This window comes from Panthera onca, chromosome A1 (genome assembly GCF_046562875.1).
Source record: "Panthera onca isolate mPanOnc1 chromosome A1, mPanOnc1 haplotype 2, whole genome shotgun sequence".
NCBI classification, from domain to species: domain Eukaryota; kingdom Metazoa; phylum Chordata; class Mammalia; order Carnivora; family Felidae; genus Panthera; species Panthera onca.
The window spans coordinates 66,280,784-66,308,627 of NC_138339.1; the positions used below are offsets into that span (position 1 = coordinate 66,280,784).

The window sequence follows — 27,844 nt, forward strand, 5'->3', positions numbered from 1 at the left end:
ACACTTAAAAAAATGTATATTCCCATGCTCCACTACCAGCAGTCTGGTGACTCACAGACCCCATCCTAAGAATCATGGTCTAATTATGCCAGTCATTTGGATGTCTGCATCCCATCTTCCTGAGACTAGAAAGGGCAATGCTCATGTTTTTCAAAGACCTAGGCTTCAACACCCAACACTCTGAATAATTCACCTAGTTATAAGGTGCACAGCATGTCTGTTGTATATTAAAGTAGGTCAAGTAGGTCAAGTAGGTCAGGAGCCACTTACCCTAATTATACAAACCTGTGGCCTTGTATGTGTAGGGACTGCCCTTCCCTTGCCTGCCAGAGTGGGAAGAGGTGGGTACCTTATCCCCAAGGGTCAGTTAATGGAGGAAGGCATGTATGCTCTTAGTCCAAATGTCATAAATGTGGACTGCAGAGTCAACATGAGGTATTTATTGGCTAAAGGCTCACATCTGTAGTGGGAAATGCCTACTTTCCAACAACCAGATGACCAAAAACACAAGACCACAGGATGATCAAGGCCGAGACCACTTGAATGCCCTTTCCCCTCCTCTACCTCCAACAGAAGTTCAGAAAGAGAAATTAAGAGATGGCGAGGAATGTATGTGGTCCAATCATCTTCTGCTGCATAAAGGGCTACCCTGAAGCCTAGTGGTGTAAAACAACAATCATTTTTATGCTCACGGGTTCTGTGGGCTGGGAATTTGAAAAAAGCATGGAAATGTGAACTCATCTCCACTCCATGACATCTGGGCTTCTGTTGGGATGACTTGAACAGCTGATGCAGGAGCCCAGATGGCTCCTTCCTTGCACATCTGGCACCTGGGCCCCAGTGGCCAAGGATGGACACGAGCTGGAACTGTCAGCGGGAGTGCCTCCACAGGGCTCCCTAGCAGGGGACTTCAGGTGGTGGGGTTTCTTACATGGTGGCTGGAGCTCCAAGGGCCAGTGTCCCTGCCAACCTGGAGAAGCTGCCTGACAGCTCTGGTTTTGCCACAAAACCAAAAAAAAAAAAAAAAAAAAAAAAAAAAAAGACACAGGACACAAGAATCACAGAGCAAGGAGACTAGAAAAGCAAGTAATTGCATATTTTAAAACATTAAAACCAATTCTGGAACCAAAATCCCAAGTAATTTCTGTCGGCTTCCTGTTCTGCCCTCCCAGGTGGCAGTGATGCCACACAACTTGAAATTGCTCTCGCAGGCAGAGTGAATCCTGGTTCAGGATTCCAGAGATCTGGAGATGTCAGCCAAGCAGTGGTGCCCAAGGAGGTCAGCTGAGACCATGAGGATGCGCCACTGCACTGGCACGTGACTCAAGTCCCCCAGCTTATTCTGTATCAGTCACTTCCACCATATGACTCCACATCAGCCAAGGGTTTGCCCATATCCCTCCTAACATTCTCCCTCCACAGGATCCCACTCCCTTCTAAATTTACCAACTTACTCATTTCAAGTCTTCCCTCCTTCTACATAATAGATTCTCCCTCTGGTCGCCAATCCCCACTTGCATGAGACAGGATTAGGTTCAGCTTTGATTTAAAGAAAACCCAACACAATACATGCACAGAAGTGGGTTTCTCTCTGTATGAATACCATCTGCAGTGGTGGCCAATCCAGGGTCCTTGGCGTCCACCCTCCAGATGGTCTCCCACCCAGCAGCCTGCTGCCTGCAGGTTATTCACCCACCATCTCTAAGCCTCAAGCCTGCCTTTCTATACTGTTGTGTGATTCTGGGTCTGGAACTCTGCACCGTTTCCCAGCCTCCCTAATCAGCTGGCCTCCTGCTGAGTTCTGCTACTAGGAGGAGGTATTAGATGGAAGAGGAAGCAGGAAAAAGGGACTTGCTTTCTTCCAAGGCCAGCAGCAGGTGCCAGAGGGCTCCTGCCTCCAGCACTCCCAGCACCAGAAATTTGCCCTGCAGTCTGAGAAAGCCCAGCTGCCCCAGGCTCCCTCCCCACCAAGGCTGTGGCTCCCTTGCAAGTCCAAGTAACCACCAGCTTCCATATGCTCATAGGTTTCAGCACCAACCACAGGGCCCTCCAAGCTCCAGGGTTCTGGTAACATCACCTCTTCTGTTTGATACCTCTGGGAGGTATCTGTTTCCCACACTGAATTTCTGGTGTATCTCAGGGCCCCTTTTTGTTCTTTCAGCCTTCCCACACCCCCATGACCAACCCCCTATATTAAGTGCCCTCTGTCTGAAATACCTAGTGTGGCATATTGTCCAGACTGGATCCTGGATCATACAATCTACGTTCTCAGCCAGAGTTTACACTCCACAGAGGCAGGACCTGTACTTCTGCATCCCTTGCCCATTGCCTAGTACATACTAGTTTATTAACAAAGACTTGTTGAATTAATTAGCCTTTATTCCATGATGGAACTAAAGTCGGAAATCAAAATAAAGCATGATAAAACAATGGGCCGGGTGCCTGGGTGGCTCAGTTGGTTAAGCGTCTGACTTGGGCTCAGGTCATGATCTCACAGTTCATGGGTTCAAGCCCCATGTACAGCTCTGTGCTGACAGCTTGGAGCCTGGGGCATGGAGCCTGCTTCAGATTCTGTCTCCCTCTCTCTGCCCCTCCCCTACTGGCACTCTGTCTCTCTCTCTCTCAAAAATAAACATTGAAAAAAAAAAAAGCCCACGGGCAAAATCTTAGTGCACATACACAATGCCAGTATTATTGACTGAAGTCAAGCAATGCCAAATAATGATCATGAGAGTCTTACAATGCTACTCTTTTGAAAACAAAAGTAAAAAATAAACTATTGGGACTACACCAAAATAGAAATACTTTGTACAGTGATTAAAAGCCATCAACAAAATTAAAAAGCAACTTATTGGATGGGAGGAGATATCTGGAAACAATCCATCCAATAAGCAGCTAATATTCAAAACATATAAAGTTGTACAACTCAACACCAAAAACACAAATAATTCAACTAAAATGTGGGCAGAGGACCTGAAGAGACTCTTTTCCAAAGAAGACAGATGGTCAACAGACATAAATTGATGCTCAACATCACAATCACCAGGGAAATGCACATCAAGACCACAATGAGATAGGATCTTACACCTATCAGAATGGCCAGAATCAAAAAGACAAGAAATAAGTGTACGTGAGGATGTGGGGGGAAAAAAGGAACCCTCAAACAACTATTGGTGGGTGTGTAAACTGATGCAGCCACTGTGGAAAACCGTATGAAGTTCCTTAAAAAATTAAATATCTATAGAGGGGTACCTGGGTGGCTCAGTCAGTTGAGCATCCGACTTCGGCTCAGGTCATGATCTTACAGTTTGTGGGCTTGAGCCCCACATCAGGCTCTGTGATGACAGCTCAGAGCCTGGAGCCTGCTTCAGATTCTGTCTCTCCTTTCTCTGCCCCTGTCCTGCTCACACTCTCTCTCAAAAATAAACATTAAAAAAAATTTTTTTAATAAAAAAAAATTAAATACAGAAGTACAATATGATCCAGTAATTCTACTACTGGGTATTTACCCAAAGAAAACAAAAACAGTAATTCGAAAAAATATATGCACCCCTATTCATTGCAGCATTCACAACAGCCAAGGTACAGGGGCAACCCAAGTGTCGCACTGATAAACAAATGGATAAAGAAGATGTGGTATACACACACAGTGGAATATTACTCAGCCATATAAAAAAAAAATGAACTCTTGCCATTTGCAACAACATGAATGGACCCAGTGGGTATTATGCTAAGTGAAATAAATCAGAGAAAGACAAATACCATATGACTTCACTTATATGTGAAAACTGAAACCAACAAAACGAAGAAGATCCAGATATACAGAGAACTGATGGTTGTCAGAGGGGAGGGATGGGCAAAATGGGTGAAGGGGAGTGGGAGATACAGGCTTCCAGCTATGGCATGAATAAGTCACAAGGATAAAGAGTACAGCATAGGGAATATAGTCAATGGTATTGAAATAGCGTTGCCTGGTGACAGATGGCAGCTATACTTGTGGTAAGCACAGCATAACAGCACTGCCAATTTTACGTTGTACACCTGAAATTAATGTAATATTGTGTGCCAATACTGCAGTTAAAAAAAAAAAAAGCTGTTTCTGATATGTAAAGTTAATGTTTCTTGAAATATCATATATGGAAAGAGGGGCACCTGCGTGATTCAGTTGAGTGACTGACTTCACTCAGGTCATGATCTCACGGTTCCTGAGTTCAAGCCCTGCATCCGGCTCTGTGCTGACAGTGTGTGCACCCCAGGGTCTGCTTTGGATTCTGTGTCTCCCTCTCTCTCTGCCCCTCCCCTGATGGCTGTCTTCGCTCTCTCAAAAATAAACATAAAAAAAAAGAAATATTATATATGGAAAGATACACAAATCTTAAGCTCAATGAATTTTCAGTCCATTTCCCATAGATTGTTAGTCAAATGCAAGTCTTTCTCCATCTTCATCTGACTCCCTGTATCCGTTTTCCCTAATTTTGTTCCCCTTAATCATTGTTGCAGGTTGAGTTGTGTTCCTCCAAAAAGCTATGCTGAGTCCTCACCCCAGTAACTCAGAAAATGACTATATTTGGAAAGAGGCTCTATGTAGATCAAGTTCAGATGAGGTCACAGGGATGGCTTATCCAATGTGACTGGTGTGCTAACAAAAAGGGGAAATTTGGAGACAGAAGGAAGACGATGTGAAGACTGCCATGCAATGATGTTGTCAAAGACAAGAGTGACAGGTCTACAAGCCAAAGAATGCCAAGTATTACAGAGAATCTCCAGAATTTAGGAAGAGGTAAGGATGGATTCCCCCTTAGAGCCATCAGAGGAAACATGGCCCTGCAAGCACCTTGATTTCAGACTTCCAGCCTCCAGACTGTGAGACAATAAACTTCTGTCATTTAAAGCCACCAGTCTGTGGTACATAGTTACGGCAGCTACAAGAAACAAATGTAAGTACTAACATGGCATATGTTATACTTACTACATACTTTAAACTTACTTTATACTGTAAATATTTATTTCACCTGATTTCCCCACCAGACTGTAAGTTCCATGGGGGACTGTAGTTCCTTTTGCTGTCGTGTCCCAGGGCCTACAACAGTGTGTGGCATTGAGTGGGCACATTAATATTACCTGCAGAGAAGACCCCTACAGGTTAGAAAACTTGACATATACACGACGGGGGAGAGGGCTATTCTTAGTCTCAAATAACAGAAAACATGACTCATGGTAATTTGAGCAAATACAAATTTATTTATTTTACATAAAAGCCCAGCAGTCCAGGGCTGCGGCAGCCCTGGATGTCCTGAGGACACATGCTCCACCCAGCTCTGGTGCTCACTACTGCCCCCATGGTCACAGGGGGCTTTTGCACCTCTGGGGATCACCCCCACTGTCCAGCAGGAGGAGGATGGGCAAACAGCCACGCCAGCTGCCATCTGGCGCTTTTTACCGAGAGTCTCCTCGGCAGGCACAGTTCTCACAGAGCCACCCTAGCTAAGAAGCTGGAGAATTTAGCTAAACATCTGGCCTTCCAGCCACGAAACAGGAGGAAGACGAGGGAGCGGTATCTGGAGCACTTGATTCAGCAGCGCTGTGGCTTGTGTGGAAGAATGAATGTCAGGAAATGTTTTGACAACTGGCTATACATAGTGGGAAAACCAGATCCCTACATCATACTCCACACAAAAGTCAATTCCATGGAGATTATAAACTGAGTCTGAACAAAATTTTCAGACTTTTGGGGGAAAAATATTTGGAAAAGATTAGTAATTGACATTAAAATATAGACAGTAAATCATATGACATTAGAAAATCAAAAGACACACATGCTGAGAGGTAATCCGCAAAAGCACATACCTGAAGATCCCATGAGAATGGGCATGTAACCACAAGAAAAAGGTGAGGGGCAAAAAAATTACACCACCATGGACGGATCCTTGAGGATACAAAAATCCTCAACCTGATTAGCTGAGAAATGCAAATTAAAACTTTTATACCTATCAGATCATCAATAAGTAAACATTGATAATATCACATGCTAAGAAATGGGCAGGGGGAATCTCAGTCACCAAGGTGGGAGCAGAATGAATACAACCCACAAGACCAATCTGACAACCAGTAAGACTGGAATGTACGTAAGTTACAAGTAAGTTACAACCCGGCTTGTGCATGGATGGAGATGGGCTCCAGAACATTTAGAGCAGCATTTTAAGAGCAAAAACCTGGAAACCATCCAAACATCCAGCAATGGCCAAATGGAGGAACTGGAGTCCACTCATGCCACATCTTGAGCCACATCTAATGCAAAGATTCACAAACAGTGCTGAATTTTAAGAGCTGAGGAATACGTCTGTGTACCATTTGTAATTTTTTAGAATGCAAAACACTACTATGCATTTAGGGATACATACCTCTACAGTAACATTTTTAAGAAACATAAAATCAGGGGCACCTGGGTGGCTCAGTTGGTTGAGCATTGGACTTCAGCTCAGGTCATGATCTCACAGTTCATGAGTTCAAGCCCCATATTGGGCTCACTGCTGTCAGCTTCAGATCCTCTGTCCCCCTCTCTCACTCTCCCTTCCCCACTTGCACTCTCTCTCTCAAAAATAAATTTAACATTAAAGAAAGAAAGAAACATAAAAAAATCAGAATCTGCAGCAATCACCTCCAAGAGGGGGGGCACCTATTTTGGGCAGGGGACAAAGAAGGATGCAAATGCGTCAGCCACGTTTCATTTCTCATGCTGTACAACAGGTGCAGGGATATACGTTTATATCTAACTTCTATATGATGAAATAACTCTGTTTTTAAACTCATGTGACAGGGCACCTAGGTGGCTCAGTCTGTTGAGCATCCGACTTTGGCTTGGGTCATGATTGTAGTTTATGAGTTTGAGCCCCACAGTGGGCTCACTGTGCTGAAGCTGCTGTCAGGGTGGAGTCTGACTTGGATCCTCTGTCCCCCTTTCCTGCCCCTCACCCCCCTCAAAAATAAACATTTAAAAATAATAAATGCATGTGGCAAAAATGTAGATTACAGTAGCATGAACCTACATATATGAAAAAGCAGATGTGAGAACACAAATCTAACCTTCTAGGAAAGCACCTCCAGGTTTGAACTTTGAAAGGGATGCAAACAAGCCGCTGACCGCCAAGAACAGACCAGGACCACTTCAAGATCAGCCTTCAAATCACTAGTCTACACCTGCCACTTCTCAAGCCTATATGCTCATCTGAACCACCCAACGTGGTTGTTTTCAAACTGCCCCTGCCCACACCCCACCTACTTCTTAAACCCAAACTGTAGAGCACAGAGGACTGAGTTTCATTCTCCAGATGTCTCCAACATGCAGCCAAAGGCAAGAGCCATACAGAACAGGATGCCAATTTGCCTAATAATTCAGGAATTCGGGGAAGGCCAAGATAGGGCCAAAATTAAAGGCCAAATATGGCGAGTGTAGTGCAGATTATGGTGGTTGTAGCAGCCACAGAGAGTTCCAGATTCCAGGCCTCAGTCATTCATGTCAGTACAGACACGGCACTCGCCAAGGTAGAAGATGCTCAGTGAGTCAGGAGCCACCCAGCCTAGCAGATTTTTCATGTCCAAGTGGGTTAAGTGTTGTGGAGAGAAATGAGTTAATACGTGTCAACTGCTCAGAACCACGCCTGGGATATATAGTAAGCACTCAAAGTTAGCTACTTTTCAAGTAAAGAAATTGTTCTGGGGAAAGTGCTCAATAAAATATTTCTTTCAATAAGGAAGATCATGTTTTCTCTTACAGCTTCTTGAACAGGCTCCCAGCCCCATGAGAAGAAAACACAGCTCAGAATTCTCTGTCACTGTGAATTTATAAACAATCTCTTGACATCTCACCTGCCAAAAGACGGGTCCTATGTGTACACAGGACACATCGAGAGGGATAAGAGACCATGAACAGATCAATGAAGAGCTCAGGGGAGTGAGGGTGAAAGATTGACAGGAATATATGTTCTTACTCTTTACATCTACTTCTATCCACTTTTTATAAGAATCTCATCAAGAATGTTAATTATAAGAAGCCTGGTTACAACAGGGAGACAGGGTTGCTCTTGTTTTTAAAATGGAGAGTTGGGGCGCCTGGGTGGCTCAGATGGTTGAGCATCCAACTTCTGCTCAGGTCATGGTCTCACAGTCTGTGGGTTCGAACCCTGTGTCAGGCCCTGTGCTGACAGCTCAGAGACAGGAGTCTGTTTCGGCTTCTGGGTCTCCCTCTCTCTCTGCCCCTCCCCCAAATAAACATAAAAAAAAATTTTTTTTTTTTTAAAAGATGGAGACTCAAATGTCATTTAAGTGGAAGATGCTGGGGGCACCTGGGTGGCTCAGTTGGTTGGGCATCCGACTTCGGCACAGGTCATGATCTCACAGTCCGTGAGTTCGAGCCCCGCATTGGGCTCTGTGCTGACAGCTCAGAGCCAGGAGTCTGTTTTGGATTCTGTGTCTTCCTCGCTCTCTACTCCTCCCCCGCTCAAGCTCTCTCTCTCTCTCTCAAAAATAAATAAAACATTAAAAAAAAAAAAAGTGCAAGATGCTGAAGATGGCTCCGGAATGGATGGGGACACACTGTTCCATGGCGGGGTCAGGAGCACCGAAGAACAGTCTGGAGAGCAGAGGCAGGCCATGGCCAGGACAGACAGACCCAAGAAAGCTGCCAGATGATGGTACTTTCCTTTTAGCTGCCGGCTTTCTTCCACTCCCTGTGCCATCTTTCTCCCCTCGAGGTACCACAAAGGGAATACCATTACCGACCCCAACCTGTCCTTCTGTACCTACAAATCCCTTCCAGATCTTCCTGAAGCCCCCCTTAGCCCGAGTTCCCTAGAGTTCGCTTGCACTTAGGTCCCACCCTCTGTGTGGGACCTTCCCCTGCCCAGAGTGAGAGGCTCAGAGAACGTGGAAGATGGCACAAGGCCCCATCCCCATGACCTCAAATGCTATGTGACACTGGGCAAGTTTCGCTTGACCTCCCAGAGCTGTGCTTCCCCATCTGGGAACAGGGAGCACAGCACTTGCCTCCTGGGGCTGTGTGGCAAGGCCGAGGGGAGGAGGCTGAGAGCTGTAAAGCACTGGCCACCTGGAAGTTACTTGAAGGAAAAGAAAAGCAAGCCCCTTAGGACAGTCAACACAGCTGAGGTTGGTTATTTCACTTTATTTAGCAAACGGTCACACTCTGAGCCCCACCAAATTGCTCCTCCAGCCTCACTCGAGGCTCTGCCTTGGGAAGAAGCTCAGAGGGTGACCAGAAAGGCCCAGGTTCCCCAGTCAGCCTCCTTTTCCACCAACACACACCGCACAGAACAAAATCACTGCTTGCATCGTCAGACACCCACCACAATGTGGTTGGGGGGCCCTCCAGTGTTCAAGAGCCACCTGCCAGGGCCCAGCTCCAGGCACAGACTCCTCCCTGCTCCTGAGATGGGTGAGGACCTCTGCCCCAGGTGTGGGGATGCCAAACCCTATTCCCCAGCCCTGCAGCTTATCCCTGCTGGGCAAGAAGCAAAATGTACGAAAATACTTTAATTATTTCTTTGAAACGGTTAAGAAATAAGGTCGTCTTGTTTTTCTTTTACAATCTCAGTAAAAAAAAGTTCACATTAGTGCAGGGGCCCAAAACCAGGCCTTCCCCAGAGCAGAGCGCCGGCCACTCAGTAGAATCGCTTGTTCCGCTCCTGCCGCTTCTGAAACACTACGGCCCCCACCACGGCGCACACGATGATGCCCAGGAGCGCACATAGCAGCAGCAGGAACACCCGCCACCCCGTCAGGGGCCCGCTGCGGAAGTTTCCCGTCGGGTCATCCACATTGTCTGGGGGAGAAGAGAGGGGGAGCTGAAGTGGTAAAGTGGAGAGAGAGGTCAGGCGGGCTCCCGGGAGACAGGGAGTCCAACAGGACTGAGCAGAGCAATAGGCCGCAGCCAGCCCTGTGTCCTGCTCACAGCTATACCAGAGAGGGGCGGAGGAATGGACACAGGAATAATCCCACTGGGACTGAGGTTCCCAGGGAGCAAGGCCTCAGGTGTCTTCTCTGAAAGGGGCTGGTGAAAACCGAATTCCTGGCCTCCCCAGGAGAGCCTGAGTCAGCACAAGGCAAGCCCAAGACCTGCGTTCACAAGCCCCACCCTGGCCCCATGCAGTCAGTGGTCCAAGATCCTGACCTAGAGAGACACAGCCCTGGCCGAAAGCGGCCCTTACACCTGGATGTATTCCATGGTCCCTAGGGGGGGAATCTCCCAGGCCCTCCATCCCCTGTCCTTCTTCTCCAGCCACACCACTTCTCTGCTTGCTAACATCAAGAATTCTACCAGAAACAAGGCCCTGACACATGAGATATTCTCCTGGAATCCCAACTACCCTGGGATGGGGAGCTCATAATCTCACTTTTAGAGAAGGCTGAGAGCAGGAACAGACTTTGTCAAGTTCACTAGTCTGTGGGTGAAGGGACAGGAATCTGGACTCAAGTCCTCCTGCCCTGTGCAGCCTCGGCCCTGTTCCTGCCACTCGGCCTCCCTCCGGAGCCACAGCCCTAGCCCTCCACTGCTCACTGTGGAGGAGGCCTGCAATGCCAGGCAGGAGCCAAGCTACGTCATCCTTTCCCACACAACCTAACCAGGGCAGGCCTGCTGACGTGGTCTCACCACCAGCCTCTGTTTTCCTCTGCCTCAGTCACTAGACTAAGCCCTAGGACGGCACCTAGCCCATGGCTAGGCAGTGAATGAAAGCTCTGGAACCATCTGCTAAAGGAGCAAATGGATCAACAGGTCTACAAATGAGTTAAGCCCTGCGTGGCCAACCTTATTGGGTTGCTGGGTAGGTCAGAGCAGAGGAATTCTCTGAAAGCCCTCAGCCAGAAACTCTCCAATCAAAGGTTGCAAAAACAGTGGGTACACGGCAGGATTTGTTTAGCCCCTGAGATATTTGTAAGCAATATGAATCTTAAAAAAGTGAGAGGTCACATTAAGTGCTGGGTTCCACTCTGGCTCACACTCTACATGGTGACCTTGGGCTAGGCTGAGTGGCTCCTCAGCGCCATCCTGGCCCATAGGCAAACTTCAGGGTTCTTGGATGTCTACACACATAGGAGTTTCACTTCAACCAGAACTCTTGCTCTGTGAGGAGAGACTGGTGGCTAATTAGCACCATGGAAAGAGTCCAGGCTTTGGGGCTTTGCAAAAACTCAAAGTTGATTCTTGTCTTTACTTCTTTCTAGCTGAGGAAACCTGGAAGACCAGTTGCCCTGGCTAGGGGCAGCACCTACTTCCCAGGCCATTCACTGAGACCACACACATGTTGTATCAGAATGCCCTGCATGCCACCTATACCAACAAACTGGCCCCTCTGGCTTTACTGGCCATTAACCCCGCACTAAGCACCAGCCGAAATAGGCACCAGGTGCTCACAAATCTACTCATTAGCACTAGCTGCTGATTCAAGACCCCAAGCCACAATCACAACTGGACCAAGCAAGAGCAAATGGACCATACACACTCAGCCAAGCCAGCCCCACTGCAACCCCATACCAGGCCACGCAGGCCCAGGCGGGCCTTGCATACATACCTTTGGGCGACTTGAGGAAATTGACACTGGGCTCAATCTTGGTCCAGTCAATGTTCTCTTCATCAGGTGTATGTTCTACCATCAGCTGGAACAGTTTCATGGAGATGATGTCATGATTGTCTGTAGGATCAAGAGTTAGCTTAGAAGGAGCATGGAGACTGCCTTAGGGCCCATGGCCTTCCCCAGAGAGAAGCTGCTGCTCCAGTCCCTCAGAGTGGCAAGGTCCCACAGGGAGAATTCTGCTCCTGCCTAGTGAGGGGTCTGTTTTCTTCCCAGTGACCCCCAGCAGGTATTCCAGGAGCTAGAATACCTCTAGAACTCAACATTAACAAACCTGGGAGGAGGCAGGACAGAAAAAAAGCATGGATTTTACAGTCAAAATCACCTGGGTCTAAATCCTGAGGCAGTTTCCTTGTTTGTAAATCCAGGTTATAATATCCATCTTGCCTGGTAATCATGGCAAGAAAATGAGAAAGTACACACAAAGCAGAGACAGATTGCCCAGCAGATAGTATGTACCAGAAAAGGACCTGCAAGTTATTTTACAGCCAATTGAGAAGTCTGATCTTCCCGAGGGGCAGGCAGGCAGCTGCCAGGTGCTCCCATCAGAGACCCAAGTTCAGAATGCAGATGAACGACTCAGCAACCAGCTGAGGGCGAGGCTCTAATACCTGGGCAGTGATTGTCCCAGAAAACACTAGAGAAAGGCTCAGGTATGGGCAGAAGAGAACTTCTGCTTGACAGTAAGTGACCACCCCATTTGTGAGATGGGGAGGTTGAGATCAGAGCCAAGACAGGGGTCCTGGTCCCTTGATTCCAGCATCAGTTCAGCTAACCTACTGGAACCTGAGGAAAAGCCTCATTTCAAGAGGAAATCTGTGGAAACCGGAAAAGGGACAGCCTAAAGAGCAAGGACCTGGCAAATGGGTCAGGCAGAGCCAAGTGGTATCTCAGAGCCCAGCACACACAGCCCCGGAGGCGCAGGGACAAGTCCTGACTCTGAAGTTCGACCAGAGTTTCCACCCAAGCTCTGCCCTTCCTAGGTGTGAACGTGGGGAAATCCCTTCAACTCTCAAATTCCCAATGGTCTCAGATGTATAAAAGGGAAAAGAGGGGTGCCTGGGTGGCTCCGTCAGTTAAGCGTCCAACTTCGGCTCAGGTCATGATTTCATGGTTTGTGAGTTTGAGCCCTGCATTGCGCTCTCTGCTGTCAGCGCAGAGCCTGCTTCAGATCCCCTGTCTCCCTCTCTCTCTCTGCCCCCACCTCCCGTGCGTGTACTCGCTCTCCCAGAATAAACAAACAAAAAAAGAATTAAAAGGGAAAAGAGACCACTACATCATGTGACTCCCCATGAGACACCTGCTGCAGAGGACGGCATTCCCAACTCTCTGATTAATGGTCAGGCACTACTGTGTAGATAGTCAATTTCCAACACTCTTTATTGGGCCTCTCCAAATACCCTTAGAGAGCATTCACCTGCCACAGATCTGGCTTTGTTTCCAGAACCTTCTCCTGACATATGCTGATGTACTACCCAATGAAATTCCAGATAACCTGAGATGAAGGACTATGACACAAGACTGACATCCAGCTGGTAACTAATTACCAAGTAATCAACGAGCAAGTAATGATTACCTAAAGCTGGGTAACAGGGGCAAAGGGACTTATTGGACTATCCACACTAAAAACTTTAAAATCCCAAAGCAACGGACTCTCTAGGAACCTCGACATTTCAAGGGTGAAGGGGAGGCTCTCAGAAACGTCTATCCTGAGGATAAATAAGCCCTTTGTCTGGTCCTATACGTTGCTTCCCACTTCTGGTCAGCAAGAGCTGACCCTGGGCTTGGTGCCAGCCCTCTGAGGACCCTGATGCCTTCTGAGAACCATGGCCAAAGGTCACTATAAAGTGTCACCCAGGCCTGGTGGCCCAGCGAGGCTTGCATAGGCTAGCAGCATCCCAATGCATACAGACACACTGTGGGCCAAAGAAGATAAGAGCCCTGACTTTATGAAGCTTACAATTCAGTTAAGCATACCTAGAAAATGAAATAAATTACATGGTAGATTCCAAGATGGTTAAATGCTATGAAGAAAAATAAAGCCAAGAAAGGTGGTAAGGAGTGCATAGGAGACTGGGGTATGTGGGAATCAGGGAAGGCCCCAGTGAGGAAGTGACATCTGAGCAAGACCTGAAGGAGGTAAGAATGAGGCACAGGTAAAAAGGCCAAAGCAGGAGGGCGCTGGTGTATCTGAAGAAGAGCTGAGAGTGATGTAAAGGAGCAGAAAGCCATGAGTCACGGCTGATGCGGTAGGGGAGGCATGGCACACAGGGCCCAGCAACCGCTACTGGGACAGACAGGGGCCTTGACTCTGCAGAAGACGAGAGGAGTGGCAAGACCTCATTTGAGCTTTAATGGAATCGCTCTGACTGAACTGGGAGAGACTGCTGGGGAACTGGTGTGGAAGGAGGGGACCACATGGGAGGCTCCTGCAGTTGTCCAAGAGAGTGAAGATGATGGCCTGGACCTGCCAAGTAGTAAGAGAGGAAAAGTAGTCTGCTACCCTGAGAAGACAAACCCAGCAAGACTCACCAAAGGATAAGAGGTGGCATGTGAGAGAAAAAATAGAGACCACAGTGGCACCAAGTCTTCTTGGACTGAGCAACTAGAGTAACAGAGGTGCCATTTATGTCTTGGTGGCAAGATGTGGGCTTCAGCTATTGGCATGTGAAGGCTGAAATGCCTGTTGGGTATCCAGGCAGAGATGCTGAGCAGGCTGTTGGGTGACACAGGTCTGGAAAGGTCTGGAAAGGTCTGGGCTGGTGATGGAAATGTGGGACCCTGTAGCATACTCAGCCCCCTAGCTGCAGAGGGGAAGACTGCTGAGGGAGTGCTCACGGAATAAAGCCCCAAGAGTGACAACATTCCCAGATGCTAGAAAGTAGAGGAAGAAACCCAGGTGTGTGTGGAACCAAAGGAAAGAAGTTTAAGAAGGAAAGCTATCAACTATGTCACAAGCTCCCGACAGACCAGGGAAGGTCAAGACTGAGACTTAATGCCTCCCTCGGCCCAGATGCTCACCAGACAGGTCTCCGGTGCCAGCCGAGGCTCCAAAGTAGTAGCCAGTGGGCAGGCGCACTCCCGTGATGTCGATGCAATTCTTCCACTCGTTCTTGTCCTCTAGGTCGGTCATCACCTGCAGCCAGCCAGCAAGTCAAGTACGTGCCAGGTCCAAGCCCGCCCATCAACTTAAGCCTCCACGGAACTGGCACAGGCATAACCGGCCCCCATCCTGCCTGCTCACCGTCAGACGGCCACGGGAGTAGCGAACAGCCAGGAAGGTATCATGATCGCGGTTGCGGAAGTCAGCCGTGCAGCCTGCCAGCTCAGTCCAGCGGCCATCCTTGCTATGGTCGTAGGACAGGGAGCCATTGTTCACCATCACCGAGATGTACGGGAACACACGCTGAGACCAAGACACCAGTTACTCTATGGCCAGCCCATCCTGTGGGAGGCACTGGGGTAGCCCGCCACCCTGATCCCTGGAGGCCCCTTTTGTGCTGAGACCAGAGAGAAGTCTTGGTTCCCACCCCCCAGCCAACTGCCCAGTCCTTCCTGTCCTGTCTGAGGGAGAGAGCAGAGGCATACCTCTGTGGTCTCATCATTGGGATATGTGTCCAAGAAGATGGCTAGGCCATGGAAGTTGTCTTTGCTTCCAAACACAGGCCCTGGAATTAGAAGGAGATGCTTTCGTAATGGGAGATATTGGAGTTGTCCCCTGGGTACCTGAAGGACAAAGTATTGCCAGTATGGGTGGGGGAAAGGGAGGCTGATTTGTGGTCATTCGCCCAGGAAAGAGAAGGGATCTTTAAGGCAGGAGGAGGTGCAGGGGTACAGCAGAGAGGACTCAAAGTTTGAAACCGTTAACTGTTGAGGGGTCAGTACCTGGACATGTGCTCTGACATGTCAGGTGACAAGGGGGCAGAAAGGACTCCTACAGAAGAAAGGAAACCCCATCCTCTGCCCAAGGATCAGCAACTTTCTGTCAAAGGCCAAACAAGAAACATTAGGCTTTGCAGCCACATATGGCCTCAGTCACAGTCTTCCTTGTTTTTGCTTTTTTAAAAACAGTAGAATGGTAAAATCCATTCTTAGCTGGTGTACAACACCAGGCCACAATGGGGTTTAGAGTTGAGCTGTAGGATCCAGCTATCCCTCTTCACAAAGGGACACTCCCTAGAGCAGACTCGAGGTCCCAGGTTTCCTCAAAGAGGAGCTCCAGTGCCCTAACCTGGGCAGAATGCCCCCACCTATACAAGCACCTCCCTACCTGGCACAAGGCGGTCCCGGGTATACCACAAGGCAATGCCATCTCCATGGAGATTCTTCTTCCCTGAACCGTGGACTTTGAAGTGGACATGCATCTCCCAGTCCTTGAGGAAGCAAGGCTGGAGAGAAAGCAGAGAGAGCTACTTCAGAGCTCCCTGGGCCTTCTTGCCAAACAGAGGTGACCCATACAGGCCCATCTCCTCCACAGAGACTGGACACTCCTCGAAAAAGGGGCAGGTAGCAGGGTCACAAGTGCCACTAACCAACAGACCACCTCAGCATTCTCAGCAGGAAGAGAGGGGGGTGCTGGGCCTCCCAGGTGGGAAGGAGGGAGGTCACACAGTGTCCCAAGCTGTCTGAGGCCCAGACTCTGCCCACTCTGGCCCAGTCTTCTCTTGAGCCTGGCCACAGGTTCTCACACTGATTCACCTTCCTCAACACCAGCCAAACCCATCAGCCCTGTTTCCTTTCCATCTCCACTGCTCCTGCCCCAAAATCTTCTGGAACTAACCCTATTGGAGCCACATATTTTACAAAAAGAAAACCCATTCAGAGACAAAATAACTTGTCCACAGCAGGTATGGATGGTCTTGACTCACATGCAGATCTGTCTTAGAAACTTGTATTGTGTCTTATATATCTCCCATGGCCTTCACGCCTTTAACACAAAGGGCAGCAATTCTTTTCTGGTCTTCCATCCCCACTGTCTTTCCCTTCTAACCAACCTTCTGGATGACTCCAAACCCCAAGTTCTTGGCCAGCATACCTCCTGCCTCTTGCAGGCCCAGCCGAACTTCAGTGTGATGACAGTGCCAGGGCTGGGGGGCTGGAAAGGTCATGCTCTGGGGTCTCTGGACAACTGTGATACGAAAGAAGGCAGATACACCCAGGCATTCAGGAACATCAGGTGCAGAGCTGGACACCGTCCACAATAAGGGAAACAGCCTGGCCTCATCCACTAGAAAGTTCCTCATGAAAACTAAGGTGTTGACAAATACTTTAACAGGAACCCACTTGGAGGAAGTCTGCAGTTGGGTACATGAGCAAGTATTTAAACAAAGGCCCAGGGGCACCTGGGTGGCTCAGTCAGTTAAGTGTCTGACTTCAGCTCAGGTCATGATCTTGCAGTTCTTGAGTTCAAGTCCCACATCAGGCTCTGTGCTGACAGCTCAGAACCTGGATCATGCTTCAGAGTCTGTGTCTCCCTCTTTCTCTTTCCCTACTCTGCGTTCACACGCTCTCTAAAATAAACATTTAAAAAAATTAAAATAAAGGCCCATCAGAAGGCAAACTAGAACAAGATGTTGTTGACTTATCCAATTGGCAACTATTAAAGAGATCATTAATACCAGTGTAGATGAGGATGGAAAGAAACACATGTTCTCAATCAATGGGATTATTGATACTCCCATCTTCTGGGGGTCAATCTGGTTGCTGCAGGTTTTTAACAGACTCAAGACAGATCCATAAGCCTTTACACCTGAAGATACCAAAGATACTAAGCAAAAGAAACTAAGTTGCAAAAGTGCTTTTAAAAAAAATTAGTAGGAGCGCCTGGGTGGCTCAGTCAGTTGAGTGCCCAACTTCAGCTCAGGTCATGATCTCACAATCCATGAGTTCGAGCCCTGTGTCAGGCTCTGTGCTGATAGCTCAGAGCCTGGAGCCTGCTTCAGATTCTGTGTCTCCCTCTCTCTCTCTCTCTCTCTGCCCCACCCCCCCACTCATGCTCTCTCTCTGTCTCAAAAATAAATAAAAACATTAAAAAATTTTTTAATAAATATTAGTATATATAGAGAAAAAAACTAAAAGAACATGAACCAATATTAACGATAGCTGACTTTGGTAGGGGAACTACAAGAAATGTTTACTTTCTATGTTTGAATTTTGTATAATGAACATAATTTAAAAAATCAAAAATAAAAGATCAAAAACAAAAAACTTTAAGGGGACCTGGCTGACTCAGTTAGTAGAGCACAGGACTCTTAATCTCGGGATCGCTGGGCATAATGCTCACTTAATTTTAAAAGATGTTTAAAAAAATTAAAATAAAAAACTGAGAAACTTTACATCCCACCATGGGTGATGTGGCTTGTGCGTTCACTGATTCATCAGTGTACAGTTTCAGTCAGCTGTGGGCATCAAAACCAAGGCGATGAGACCCAGCTCTAGCCCCTAAGAATGCAGAGCTGGTGGACACCTAACAACAGCTTCCAAGTAGTGTGAAATCTTAGCCTTCCCAGCTCTTGGCCAGTTGTGGCTCTGGGGAATCTGCAGATTCTACAGGGGACAACTGAGAGGTGAGGAGACAGATAGATGGACAAAGACTCTGTCCCAAGGCCTACTGAGGGAGTGGAAGGCCTGGTGAACCAAGCTTGCTTTGGGCTGGAACCGCAAAGACAGCAACCCAAAAACAAAAGTGAATGAGGAAAGGCCCTCCCAGGGGCAGTAGCTCAGCTTGAGCCCTCTCAATCCCTGAAAAGTACATTAAAGTGACTCACCCAGGCCTCAAATTTTTCAACAAGCCATATTACAAATACAGTATCTGGCATACAATAAACAACCAGGCACATAAAAAGACAAGTTATCAACAAGGCCAGAAAAGAGGGAGAAAACAGGCTGATGGGAATTCCAGATACTGGACTTTCAAATAACTAGTTTACTATAATCAAGGGGATAAATATAAGATTGAGAATTTCAAAAAATAAAAAATTTTATATATATATATTTTTTTAATGTTTATTTATTTTGACGGGGGGGGGGGAAGGGTCTGAGAGAGGAGACAGAATCCCAAGCAGGCTCCATGCCACCAGTGCACAATGCAAGGCTTGATCTCATGAACCAAGAGATCATGACCTGAGCTAAAACCAAGAATGAGACACTTTAACTGACTGGGCCACCCAGGTGTCCTAAAAATAACTGGGAAAAAAAGGAAAAAAAAAAAAAAAAATCACACTACTAAAAAAAAAAAAACAAAAAAACAAAAAGAAACAGTCCAAGAACTAAAAAAACACAGTAACTGAAATTAACAATGTAATGGACAGGTAGATTAAAAACAGATGAAGAGAGAATCTGTGATCTCAAGGCCAGAGAGGTTAAAAAAAAAAAAAAATGTAGGATGAAGCAGAGAGAATGAATGGTAGATACAAAATTGTCAGTAAGAGAGAGTGAAAAACTCTAAGATACATAAACTGGAGTTTCAGAATGAGAAGTGAGAGAACAGGGCAAAGGAATATTTAAAGCGATGTCCAAGCACTTACAAAAACTGATTCACAGACATTTCACCACAAATCTTAAATCTTACAAACCAAAGAAGACAAATTAAAAAGAAAACCAGGGGCACCTGAGTGGCTTAGTCAGTTAAGCAACCGACTTCCGCTCCGGTCATGATCTCATGGTTCGTGGGTTTGAGCCCCGCACTGGGTCTGCACTGACAGTGTGGAGACTACTTAGAATTCTCTCTCTCTCCCTCTTTCTCTCTGCCCCTCTCCTGCTTGCACATTCTCTCCCTTCTCTCAAAAATAACTTAAAAAAAAAAAAAGAAAACCACATCTAGGCACAAAAAGGAAGGGAGGGAGTCAGTTAAGCATCCGACTCTTCATTTCAGCTTAGGTTATGATCTTATGGTTCATGGGATTGAGCTCCACATGGGGCTCTGAGCTGGCAACATGCAGCCTGCTTGGGATTCTCTCTCCCTCTCTCTCTGCGTGCACTCTTCCCCCCACCCCTCTCTCTCAAATAAACATTTTTAGAAATAAGTGAATAAGGGGCTCAGATGGTTAAGTATCTGACTTTGGCTCAGGTCATGATCTCACAGTTTTGTGAGTTCAAGCCCTGCGTCGAGCTCTGTGCTGACAGCTCAGAGCCTGGGGCCCGCTTCAGATTCTGTGTCTCCCTCTCTCTCTGCCCCTGCCCCACTTGCACTGTCTCTCAAAAATGAATAGATATTTTTAAATTTTTAAATAATAAAATGAACACAGGATTCTATGCTTAGCAAATGCATCCTTCAAGAATGAAGATAAAATTAAGACATTTTCAGATAAAAAAGACTTTTTAAAAAGAGACATTTTTATTTATTTAGTTTAGTTTACTTATCTGAGAGAGGGAGAGTGCAAGCAGGGGTGGGGGGGAGAGAAAGAGAGAGAGGGAGGGAGGAAAAAAATATGAATCCCAAGCAGGCTCCTTGCTGGCAGGGCTCAAACTCACAAACCACGAGACCATGACCTGAGCCAAAGTTGGACACTTAACCAACTGAGCCACCCAGACGCCCCCAAAAAGAGCCGTTTTTAGATAAACAAAAACATTAAAACTGTCTTTCATTCATCAGAGAGAAAGAAAATTATCCAGATGTAAAGTCAGAGATTCAGGAAGGAACAAAGAACAAAAAAACCCAGTAAATATGAGGGTAAAAATCTAAATAAATATTTGCGTGAAACAATGTTTTAAAATAAAATTAAAATAAATGACAACAATGGGGTAAATAAAGTTAAAGTATTCTAGGGGCGCCTGGGTGGCGCAGTCGGTTAAGCGTCCGACTTCAGCCAGGTCACGATCTCGCGGTCCGTGAGTTCGAGCCCCGCATCAGGCTCTGGGCTGATGGCTCGGAGCCTGGAGCCTGTTTCCGATTCTGTGTCTCCCTCTCTCTCTGCCCCTCCCCCGTTCATGCTCTGTCTCTCTCTGTCCCAAAAATAAAATAAAAAACATTGAAAAAAAAAAATTTAAAAAAAGTTAAAGTATTCTAAGATCCTTGCATTGTCCAGGAAGAAAGTACACATTATCGTTAGACTTTGGTAAAATATGGCTGTGTTTTAAACTCGAGTAATCATTGAAAAATTGGGAAGCAAGCAAAGAACTTTCGAGCTAGCAGAAGAGTAAAAATGGAATAAAAATTAACCAACTCAAAAGAAGACCAGAGAGAAAAATGAACAGAGAATGAGCAGTACAAATAGAAAGTAAATAAAAAAATAATAACTTAAAATTGTTTTAATTTTTTAAATAAAAATAATAGGAAGGTGGATTAAAGCAAAACACATCAGTAATTTTACTAAATGTGAACTACATTCTGATAAGGGTACATAAGATCTCCCTGTATTATTTCTTACAACTGCATGTAAATTTACAATTATCTCAAAAAGTTTAATTTTAAAACTAAATAAAGGGTAAAAGCCTTAAACTCAAGAGCTAAAACCATAAACCTCTTAGAAGAAAACACAGGGAAAATCTTCACAACACTGGATTTAGCAAGATTTCTTGGATAGGACACAAAAGCACAGACGACAACAACAAAATAAAGTAAATTTCATCAAAATTAAAAATTCTTGGGGCACCTGTGTGGCTCAGTCGGTTAAGCATCTGACTGGCTCAGGTCATGATTTCACAGTTAAGAGTTCAAGTCCTGAATCAGGCTCTCTGCTTCAGCACAAAGCCCACTTAGAATCCTGTCTCCCTCTCTCTGCCCTCTCCTGCTCACACTTTCTCCCTCTCTCCCAAAAATAAACAAACAACAACAAAAATTCTTGCACATCAAAAACATCAAGATAATAAAAAGACAACCACGAAATGGAATAAAATATTTCCAAATCATGTAACTGGGAAGGGATTAATGTCTCCAGAATATAGAGAACTCCTAAAGTTAAAAACAATTTAAAAATGAACAAAAGACTTGACATTTTTCCAAAAAGAAGATAAACAGCAAATAAGCACATGAAAGAATGCTCAACGTCATTAGTTATTAGAGAAATGCAAATCAAAACTACAAGATATCCCCTCACACTCATTAGGATAGATGGCTATCATAAAAAAAAAAACAAAAAAAAAAACAAAAAAAACAAAAAAAACAAACACAGAAAAAGTGTTGGCAAGGATGTGGAGAAACTGGAACCTTTACGCACTGCTGGTGGGAATGTAAAATGGTGTAGCTACTGTGGAAAACAGTTTGATTGTCCTCAAAAAGTTGAATATAGAATTACCATAGGACCCAGCAATTCCACTTCCTAGGTGGGGAGAAAAAAAAAAAAAAAAAAAAGGCAAGGACTCAGACACTCATACACACCCGTGTTCTTGACAGCATTATTCACAATAGCCAAAAGGTGGAAACCCAAGTGTTCATCAACAAATACATGAATTAACAAAATGTGTACACACACAGAAGAATATTGCTCAGCCATAAAAAGGAATGAAGTACTGACACAGGCTACAACATGGACAAACTGTGAAGACATTATGCTAAATTAATAAGCCAAACACAGACAAATACTCTATGATTTCATTAAATGAGGTCCCTAAAAGAGTAAAATTCAGACAGAAAGAAGAATATTGGTTACCAGGGGCTCTGGGGAGCAGGAAATGGAGAGTCACTGTTGAATGAGTACAGAGTTTCAGTCTGGGAAGATAGGAAAATTCTGGAGATGGACGGTGGTAATGGTTGCACAACAAGGTGAATGAACTGCCACTGAACTGGACACTTAAAATGGTTAAGATGGTAAATTTTATATTATGGACATTTACTGTAATAAAAAATGTTTCCCCAATTTTCTTTTACACATGCAGCTACATAAATATGATAATCAAATTAATTTTTTATAGATAGCCATTATATTCCTTTTAATGTTTATTTTCGTGAGAGAGAGAGAGGAAGAGAGAGAGCACGCGCACGAGCGAGTCCACACATGAGAAGGGGAGGGGCAGAAAGAGGGAGACAGAGGATCCTAAGTGGGCTCTGCATTGACAGCAGACAGCCTAATGCAGGGCTCAAACCCACGAGCCATGAGATCCCTACCTGAGCCAAGATCAGACACTCAACTGACTGAGCCACCCAGGCACCTCACCATTACATTTTTAAACACCGTTTAAATGCCAAGGAGCATCTTACTGAAGAGAACAGTTTCATAAATTAAATGATTTAAAAGTGGGGGGAAAAAGGTTAAAATGGTAAATGGTGTTATGTGTATTTTACCACAAAAATAAACCAACAACCCCTCAAAAGACTAATCATATATGGAGTTTACAAGAAAACAACTCTAAGTCATAAAGAAATGGAAAAAAGGAAAAGGACAGGAAAAGATACAGCATGCAAACACTAACCGAAAGCAAGCTTGTGTAGCTATATCAATAACAAAATTTAAAAAGGGACATTTTAATAACAAAAACACTTCCTAATAAAAGATTCCCTTTACCAGGAAAATTTTGGCCTCAAAAATATGTAAAGCAGAAACTAACGGAATTACAAAAGTAAAAACAAATCCACAGAGAAATTTTAACATACCTCTCTTAGTAATCGATAAAAACAAGCAAAAACATCAGGAAGAATACAGATATCTGAACCCAATCAGTAAATTTAACTAAGGACCAAACAGCACACTGTACTCAATGACCTGAGAATCCACATTCTTTGCAGACACACACAGGAAATCTTCCAGAAACCAGACCATTTGCAAGACTCAACAGACCTCCAAGAAATGAAATAACAGATTGCATTCCTTGACCATGGTGAAACCAGACTAGATATTAACAACAACTTAATTTTCTAATAACTAGAAAAGCCCTTATATATTTGAAAAAAAATTTTTAACTACCTCACCTCCACAAAAGTTAGCCCAGAAACCAGATTTCAAACGGTCTCTTTGGTGCCCAGTTTTCTGTACCTGAGAACAATGCTCTGAGCTAAGACCCCAAGCTGGTGCAAGGTGTGCCTCCAAGCAGAAGGGCAACTGAGAACAGGGATATGAGAAAGGAACACCTACCCTCCTGCCCCTGGTACGTTCATAGGGAGAGGAGTTTCAGGAAAGAGTACACACAGAAGTTGAAACCTGGAAACTGATTCCTACAGGACTATCTGGGCCTTAAAAAGTCTTTGCACGTGGCAGATTGAAGACTGTAGATCAGTGGAGGGAAATACCAAAATAGAGACAATATAAAGCCTCTGAAGGATTTTAAGCAGGTGCAGGTGAAGTACCAGCTGGAACGGATTTAGAAGCTGATTTTGGAAGGAGGACTAGACAGCCAGCCGTGGTTTTCCACCCTAGCTGCACAGCTGAGCCAGCTGGGGAGCTCAGAAATCTTAATGCCCTGACCCTCCCCCGAGCCAATTAAATCAGAATCATGTGGCAATCATAGAACATTTTACACTTAGTGGTTTCACGTCCTTGCAACTAGTGGAAGGCAAAGCTAATCCAATAGTTAACTGATACATCATCATTTTGATGAAAGATCACTACATGATTTTGAGTTTATAAACCAACAGAAGTTTAAAATATTGAGTGTCCCTGCTATAACAAAACTCCCTGCATCTCCATCTACTATTTAAGTAAACACAGATTCTCAGCATTCACACCTATAAAAACAAAAAGTAGAAGTGGTGCTGAGGCCTGTCTCATTCTGACAATAATACCCATCCAGACAGGGACTGGGGGGACAACAGCTTATTGAGATGCATTTCAATAAATTTTTACTTTTACAATAATTATCTCAAAATTGTGTAATGAATTTATTTTGACCAACTGTGTATCAATAATAATTGTAACACCCCCCCATATTAAAACTTAGTTTCAAGGTCCCAACAAAGTTAAAATGTTTTTTTTCTAATTTATTTTTATTTTAGAGAGAGAGAGAATGGAGGAGAGGGGCAGGGAGAAAGAGAGAGAGAATCTTAAACAGGCCGCATGCTCTACACAGAGCCCGACGCAGCACTGGATCCCAAAACCCTAGGATCAAGGCCTGAGCTGAAACAGAGTGTCAGATGCTCAACCGAATGAGCCACCCAGGCGCCCCCAAAGTTAAAAGGTTTAAATTATTATACTTATTTTAGTTACAGAGAATAGAACAAGCTAATCAAGAAGAAATTTTCAAGCATTAAATACATGGCATAGGATAAAATTGTGTAGGATGAGATGAAAACACACATTGAATTAAAAAAACTGATGTATAATTCAGGCTGATTCACAGTGTTTAAAACACACAATGGATACCAAATTGAAATATTTAGATTCCACTGAACATACTGAAGAGTACCGAACAGCTTTATTTTAAAATGGCAATATTTAAATATGCTAGAAACTACATCCTTTGCAAATATTCAAACTTACAATAAGTAATTTGGGATATGAACTTTTAAAAAGCACAAGAGGATATATACTTTCAGACAGTACATCAGCCAAAAAAGGTCAACCACCACCTCTGCAGCCTCCACACAAGGCTCCTCAAGATGGGGCCCAATCAGCCCCTTGGGCATCCCCCTATGTCCTGTGCTCCAGTCAGTCTTGAGACTTCACCTTGGGACCACTCCATGGTCTGGACCTCGCCACTGAAACAGCACAGCTGTGTTTTTCTCTTTGCTCAGAGAACAGCAGGTGCTTAGGAGTGTTTGCTAATTCAGTCCCTCTCCCAGGTGGGGCCACGCAACAAAGAAAAGTCCAGAAACCAGCTCTCCAGCCCAGTAAAGGAAGAGGTGGTTCTTGGGAAGCACTAGGCAGAAAATTCTAAGACTTCCAAGCAATTTCTTTCAAGATTTACAGGAAACATTCCAACCTTTTAAGAATATCTGCAGGGCCAAATAGGAAAGGCCCTAGAACTGAATGGGGATGTGGGGGAAGAATAGTTACATTCCAGACTAAAAATCTGATGTAGTGTAGAATCCTCTCAGCCCTGTGACATTGCCACACCACTGACAATGCCAACCAATAGTTATATATACAACCATAATTAAGTTACTTGTAGCTGAACCAATTTCTAATAGTTCTAGCCCTATTTGTACCTTCCTTAAAAAATAAAAAATTTAATGCTATACTGAACTCACTTCCATAAAAAATGTAACACTACAGTATAATTTTTTAAAATTATCTGGAAGCCCTAAGACAGAATAATGTGACAGAATGTGACAGAATGTGACTTGGGGAGATAAAGTAGTTAATGAAATACTGAGTGGGTGGCACTCAAGCTGAGACACACCAGATGAGAAAGAACCAGGCAGGCATGAAGAGCCAGAAGGCAATGTGCCCAGACAGAGAGAACAACAAGTGCAAAGATCCTGAGGCAAGAAAGCAGCCAGAGAGGCTGGAACAAAATTACTAGAACGAATGGAGACACCAGGGGCCAGACTGTATAGACATAATGCTTGTTTATCCCTTGATGAGAGACCCCAGGCTCTGAGGATCAGAGTGAAAGCTGAAGAAAGTAAACCAAATGTCCCTAGCAAAGGAGAGGAGGAGTGGAAGAGACAGGCAGATGAGGCAACACAAGGACGGCGCAGTCTCCCAGAACTTAATGAGGAAGCCACTCAGAATGGACCAAAGAACAGGGTGGAGAAAACTAGGACAATGGCCAACAGCTTAAGCCATGGGAAGAGTTGGAATCAGGTAGGCTGGGGCAGGGGCAGCATCCGCCCCAAGCTGTGACCCAGCCCAAAATTATTCCCCTTTCACCCCTTTCCTGACCTCGACCTCCTCAGTGTGGAGTCTGTGTAGCGACTTATCTTGGCCACTGGTTATGTATGACATGCCAGTGATACTCGAGGTTCCCTAACCTCTAAAGCAAAAGTCACAGAAATTAAAACTGCCTACAAGTGCAGCTCCTCTATGCCACTGATGACAAGATCATCAATGAAACACTGGGGAAATGGATGGAGTCTGCAAGTATTTCTAAGGGATTCCTCCACCGTACAGGGGTAGGGGGGGGTCAAGTGTAGCAAGTGAATTGCTGGGCTTAGATATCAGACAGATCAGAATTTAAATGTTTATACCATTCGCTGTGTTAGCTCTGCATAAAGCCACAATAGCCAACTATTTCAAACAGCCTGTTTGAGAATTAAATACAATAAGGTATCATAAGGCTAGTGCCTAACACACAGAAACCACCCAATAAAGATGTTCATTCCATTTATCCCACTGTTGAGGGTTCAATTCAGACAGCCAGAGAGTTTCGTGTTTACTAGCTACGTGACTTTGAGAAAGGTACTTTCAACTCTAAGCCTCAGCGTAGTCAGTAAAATGGAAATAACATCACTTACTTCACAAGGCTTTTGAAGAAACTAAATGAGAAAGGTGGAAAGTGTCAGGTGCAGTTCCTGACACGTAGTAGCTTCAGTAGTCATTACCTGTTAATGTCACCACTGATGAGCGTTACCAAGATGAGGAAGACCGGAGCGGGAGAGAAAGGTGCCAAGCAAACCTTCGAACTAAGCTCAGGTCTGGGTGCTGCAGAGACTGGGAGTAGTGGCTTACTTAAGGGTATACCTAACCTCCTGGGAGCCACTCACCTGGTGGTTCCAGATAGAGCCCTCTTTGCTGCGCTCATCAGGGGTCAAACGCACGTACTGGCTCGTGAGTATAGTGCTGCCTTGGAAATCCCAGAGGGGCATGGAGCTGGAACCGACCCCTGTGGGCAGAGACGGACAGAGACAGGTGCGTAAGAAGCCATTCCAGGACTGGCCTTGCCAAAGACAGGAAACCCACAAAGCTGCTTTGCTCAGGAGAAAGGAACTCCCTTGTCCAACCCTGTCCAGCCTCGCCCTCACCCAGCGCCCATTCCCGCCCCAGGCCTCACCTTGGTAGGGCTTGATAAGCGAATGCTCCCGCTTGAGGTGTTCACTGTTGCCGTCAGTTATATCTGCAACAACCGGCCCCAGCAACAGAAAAAGAAGTAGAGGTGTAGTGGGGCCAGGGCCAGGGCCGGGAAGCCCAGGCCTCCCCGGGCACCGCCGGCCCCAGCCCCAGCGCCAAATCCAGCCTTCCGCCGCCATTCTCCGTTCCTCTCTGCCACTTCCGCCCTGGGACTTCCGCCTTCCTGGTGTCCCATCCAATGGCCTCCGGCCGGAAACCCTCCAAACCTAGTGTCACCGGGAAGTTAAAAAAGCAAGGCCTCGCAGCCGGAGGGAAGGCGGCTTTATTTACCGACCAGCTCCCCCAGCCTGGTCGAGTGCTGTTACATCTCCTTAGCGGCTG

The 27,844-nt window shown here is 45.6% G+C and overlaps 1 protein-coding gene across 2 annotated transcripts; it reads right to left on the minus strand.

Annotated features, from left to right (window-relative positions):
- Positions 1 to 5,221: 5,221 nt before the first annotated feature.
- Positions 5,222 to 27,838, minus strand: LMAN2 (lectin, mannose binding 2). 2 transcript variants are annotated; one of them, XM_060635140.3, is made up of 8 exons: positions 27,447 to 27,837; positions 27,160 to 27,278; positions 15,913 to 16,030; positions 15,231 to 15,310; positions 14,887 to 15,048; positions 14,664 to 14,778; positions 11,583 to 11,702; positions 5,222 to 9,835 (listed from the first exon to the last, which is right to left on the minus strand). In XM_060635140.3, the coding sequence occupies exons 1-8, from the start codon at positions 27,640 to 27,642 to the stop codon at positions 9,675 to 9,677; spliced, it is 1,071 nt and encodes a 356-aa protein (XP_060491123.1). In that variant the 5' UTR covers positions 27,643 to 27,837; the 3' UTR covers positions 5,222 to 9,674. The 2 variants fall into 2 exon arrangements, with proteins under 2 accessions (XP_060491123.1, XP_060491124.1); XM_060635141.3 differs by having other exon boundaries at positions 9,707 to 9,857; positions 27,447 to 27,838.
- Between the last annotated feature and the right edge of the window lie 6 nt (positions 27,839 to 27,844).